This window comes from Sinocyclocheilus rhinocerous, unplaced genomic scaffold (assembly GCF_001515625.1).
Source record: "Sinocyclocheilus rhinocerous isolate Xijiao unplaced genomic scaffold, SAMN03320098_v1.1 scaffold2451, whole genome shotgun sequence".
Taxonomy (NCBI): domain Eukaryota; kingdom Metazoa; phylum Chordata; class Actinopteri; order Cypriniformes; family Cyprinidae; genus Sinocyclocheilus; species Sinocyclocheilus rhinocerous.
In genome coordinates, this window is record NW_015631753.1 from 126,902 (window position 1) to 131,194 (window position 4,293).

The following is a 4,293-nucleotide window of genomic DNA, read 5'->3' on the forward strand; positions in this document are numbered from 1 at the left end:
TAGATTTAATTCAGAAAATGTATAATAGCTTATAATGTTTAATAACTTAGTATGTCCTCCAGAACTCTAAGTACACTGCTCTGACCCTTCTTGGCACTGAGTGTAGAAGTTCATGACAAATTTTCACATCTGTGCTGTTTAGCTCCTGGAGGACGACCTCCTTGAATGCTCTGATCTTTAATGGGGAGATATCTTCATTGTCATGCTGAAAAAATGCCCAACAATGCAGGGAATGAGAAGAGGGTAGCATCTTCAGTTTCAGGTTTTTGTATTACATCACACAGTGGTGTGTGAATTCATGCCAGCATTGATAAAGCACAACTCCCTCACACCTTCAGCACTCGTACATCCCTATATAAAAGCTTTACTACTACTGAACGTCACTGTGGGTACCAAGCACTTCTCTCTGTACTCCTCGGCCTTTCTTGAGGAGTGGCATTTTTCTTCCAACCCTCCCATTCAAGCCACATTTGTTGAGAATTTGTGATGTTGTCACATGCACACAATGACCAATCTTTGTCATAAATTCCTGCAGCTGCTTCAGAGTTGCTGTTGGCCTCTTGGTCGCCTCTCTGACCAGTTTCCTCCAGCTCTTTCATCCAGTTTGGAGCAACGTCCTGATCCAGGGAGGATCTGTGTTGTACCAAATACTGTCCACTTCTTAATAATAGACTTCACTGTGTTTCTAAGCATTGATAAAGCCCAAATTTTTTTTGTATCCATCTCCTGACTTGTGCCTGTCCACAACTTTAACCCAGAGATCTTTTGACAGTGCCTTGCTGCCCATGAGTTGATTGTTTGCTTCAGTTGCACTACCAAGGACTGAAATGCTCCAGAAAAGCTCTTTTCATGCTGAAAATAAAAATGACCACAGCTGATCACAGTTGAAAGTCAAATGGCTTTGTGTGCCATTGAGAAGTCAGGCTGCAAAGCAACAAAATGTGATTATTTTAAAGGGGGGTGATCCTTTTCTATACCCACTGTATATATATATATACTAATTTTTTCATCTGTCACTGCCACTTTTGATTAATTTAATGCTTAATTAATTTCTTTCTTTTTTTTAAATCCCCAAACTTTTGAATGGTAGTATACCACCATTCATGTTTAAGATTCTTTCTGCTCCTTCTGTTTCACAGCTGGCACTGAAACACAGACAGGGAAAGAACCATAAGATGAGGATCATTGCCTTTGTGGGAAGCCCTGTGGAGGACCAGGAGAAAGATGTGAGTTCTTTTTTCTTCATGTATCTTGGTGTAAAAGTTGCACCATATGAGTCTGTATTTACAAAGGCCAATGCAATGTGTTATTCAGCTGCTCATTTGTGTCTCCGACCTGTTTCACTCAGTTGGTGAAGATGGCAAAACGTTTGAAGAAGGAAAAAGTCAGTGTTGACATAATTAACTTTGGAGAAGAGGTAAACACATTATTCTAAGGGAATGTAGTTTATCACACTCCTCCAGAATGTGCTTCTCATCTTTCATGTGATTTTACTATCTGCACCATTTAGTTTTTATGCTTTTGCATTGCAGGAGGTCAACACGGATAAGCTGGCCATGTTTGTGAACACCCTAAATGGAAAAGAGGGTGTAGGCTCTCACCTGGTAACGGTGCCTCCTGGCCCGAGCCTGGCAGATGCTCTTCTGTCCTCTCCTGTCATGGCTGGTGAGGGTGGCACCATTATGGGCCTGGGTGCCAGTGACTTTGAGTTTGGAGTTGATCCCAGCGCAGACCCTGAGCTCGCTCTGGTGAGAAGCACACAGATTTTATGGGACAAACTTCTTGGCTAGAGATTTTCCACATTATAAATGTCTGTTTTCCCAGGCTCTGCGTGTGTCGATGGAGGAGCAGCGACAGAGGCAGGAGGAGGAAGCTCGCCGGGCAGCAGTGGCTTCAGCTGCAGAGGCTGGAGTCTCATCACCCACTGTAGATGGTGAGAGTTTTAGATGATTATTGAAGACTACATGAGGTTTCTTGAAACCTAATCTAGGGGTTCCTTAAAGGTGCTGCTGGGAGGGAGGGGAGGGGTTGTGGATTGATATACACTACCGTTCAAAAGTTTGGTAAAGTTTGGTAAACCCACCTCTGAAAAGTTACATTTTAAATTCACACAATTCAGGCAAACTATGACGATTATGAAAATATGTATGTATGCATGTCCCTAAACAGTGGTCAGATGGGTCAGAAGTAAGAGAGATGTTGTTGTTTATGCCATTGTAATAATTAACTAATTAAATAATATTCATATTTTGTTTGCAAATATAGAATTTGAGTTGTGTATAAGGGACGTTTCTCCATGCTCTAGATTGCAGAGTGAAACCTTTTGTTTATAAAAATATAAGTTTGTTTCATGGGAAGTATATGTTTAATATAAGGATGTAACGATTACCGGTTTGACGATAACTCATGATAAAATTCCCCACGGTTAGTATTACCGTTTCATCTTTTAATTATAATTAAAACTGTATTAGATTACCGCGATTTGAACAACTCGCGATAAATAAATACTGTCCAGCATAAAGCACAGTTTTAAGTAACAGTCTCACGTGCGCACAGCATGCAGAGTAGTTTCATTTTGAGTGAAAACAGGGCGGGAAAGCTGGAGGTTTTAAAAGAGAGCTAATGGAAATATACAAATTAATATATTAATGAATTAATTATATGAATGTACCTCTGATGGTTCTGACAGTCTTCAGAAACGATTCGATGGCATTTTGTTTTCATCTTCGCTCCTAAAGGAAGTGTTCTTAATCACAATGCTGCTTTGTCCACGGAGGTTACGGGCGGGAGCTCTAATTCAGCTTTTCCATAAGCGCCACCTGCTGTCAGAGAGTGGATTTACAGAGACTTATATGCACTGAAGAATAGGTAAAAATAATAACAATAATTTTATATCATGCAAATATGCATAGATTTATACTTACGTTTACATTTTACATTTAGTCATTTAGCAGACGCTTTTATCCAAAGCGACTTAAAAATGATCAGCGCCACCTGCTGTCAGCGAGTGGATTTACAGAGACTTATATTTACATTCAGCCTGTGTGCAGTTTCTGTCTGGCCAAAAACGGACCGAATTTGCATGCCCTGCTGTACATTTTGACCGGTTGATGAACAATAAGCTTATGTGGATTCTACACATTTAAACAATTCAGAAAAGTTATAAAATACATATGATCATTTATTAATCAAATATCATTTTGACTTATACCTTTTCTTTATTTAAAGGCTGAAATGTGAGGTTTACCCTTTTATGAAACTTTTTTCAAGCTTTATTTGAACATTTACATTAGATATTTCAACATGCTATTAAACTGTTGTCAGTCAAGTTGTCATTTAAAATCTGAACATCATTGGTAATGTTATTTTTTAGTGATTATGCAAACAAAAACTCATTTTATTTGTTGTTGATTTTTTAATATAAAACTTGGTGAAGTGATTTATGTGTCGGTACTTTTTGAACATCTCCAGCACATTTTAACAATACCGTGATAATACTGATAACCGTGATCATTTTGGTCACTATAATCGTGATAAGAAATTTTCATACCGTTACATCCCTAGTTTAATATGACCAGATGTCTTCTGTGCTTTTGTTAGAGTCTGAAAATGCCCTGCTGAAGATGTCGACAGCTCCTGCTCTGCCTGATTTCAGCCGCATGACAGAGGATGAACAGATCGCATACGCCCTACAGATGTCCATGCAAGGAGGAGGTCAGTCTCTGTACTCTTCATAAATTCTAAAGGCTTGTGCACACCGGGACGATTATCGCGCGCGATTATCGCCGACGTTTAATGCCTCGTAACTAAACAAAGGGCGCCAATGTGAGTGTGCACACCGGCGCACAAAATGGCATGCGTAAAAGCGTAATTTTTTTTTAAAAACGCCTCGGGCTCGTTTTTTTGGTTTGACGTGAATCGTTAAAAACTGGCCAACCAATGAGATTGGCGCTTTTGTTCATGTGCCTGGAGCTGCTGAAGTTACAGTAAAACATGACTTGGTGACGCTCAAGCACAAAACGGTCTTGCCGAGCACACAATTGATACCTAACGACGAAGAGGAAGTAAGTAGATGAAGAAGAAACATCAAGGCAAGATGAATGTAGAGCTACTGGTCTCATTGGTGTCTGAACACAAATAGCTTTATGACAAACGCGACAGCGAAGTCCTACAAAAATCTCAATAAGAGGGAGTTGTTATGGAGAGGAATTGCAGAACAAATAGGATTCGATGTGTACCGGGGTATTTCTGTTTTTCATTAAGCGCCATCTAATGTCAGGGAGTGAATTTGCA

The 4,293-nt window shown here is 39.7% G+C and overlaps 1 protein-coding gene across 1 annotated transcript in view; it reads left to right on the plus strand.

Moving 5' to 3' along the window:
• LOC107741977 (26S proteasome non-ATPase regulatory subunit 4-like) overlaps positions 1-4,293 on the plus strand; it is a 17,747-nt gene that overhangs the window by 1,910 nt on the left and 11,544 nt on the right. Inside the window, exons 4-8 of the mRNA XM_016554805.1 lie at positions 1,140-1,226; positions 1,349-1,417; positions 1,533-1,748; positions 1,825-1,933; positions 3,601-3,714. Of these exons, the coding sequence (XP_016410291.1) occupies positions 1,140-1,226; positions 1,349-1,417; positions 1,533-1,748; positions 1,825-1,933; positions 3,601-3,714 (595 nt within the window). The remainder of the gene's footprint in view (positions 1-1,139; positions 1,227-1,348; positions 1,418-1,532; positions 1,749-1,824; positions 1,934-3,600; positions 3,715-4,293) is intronic.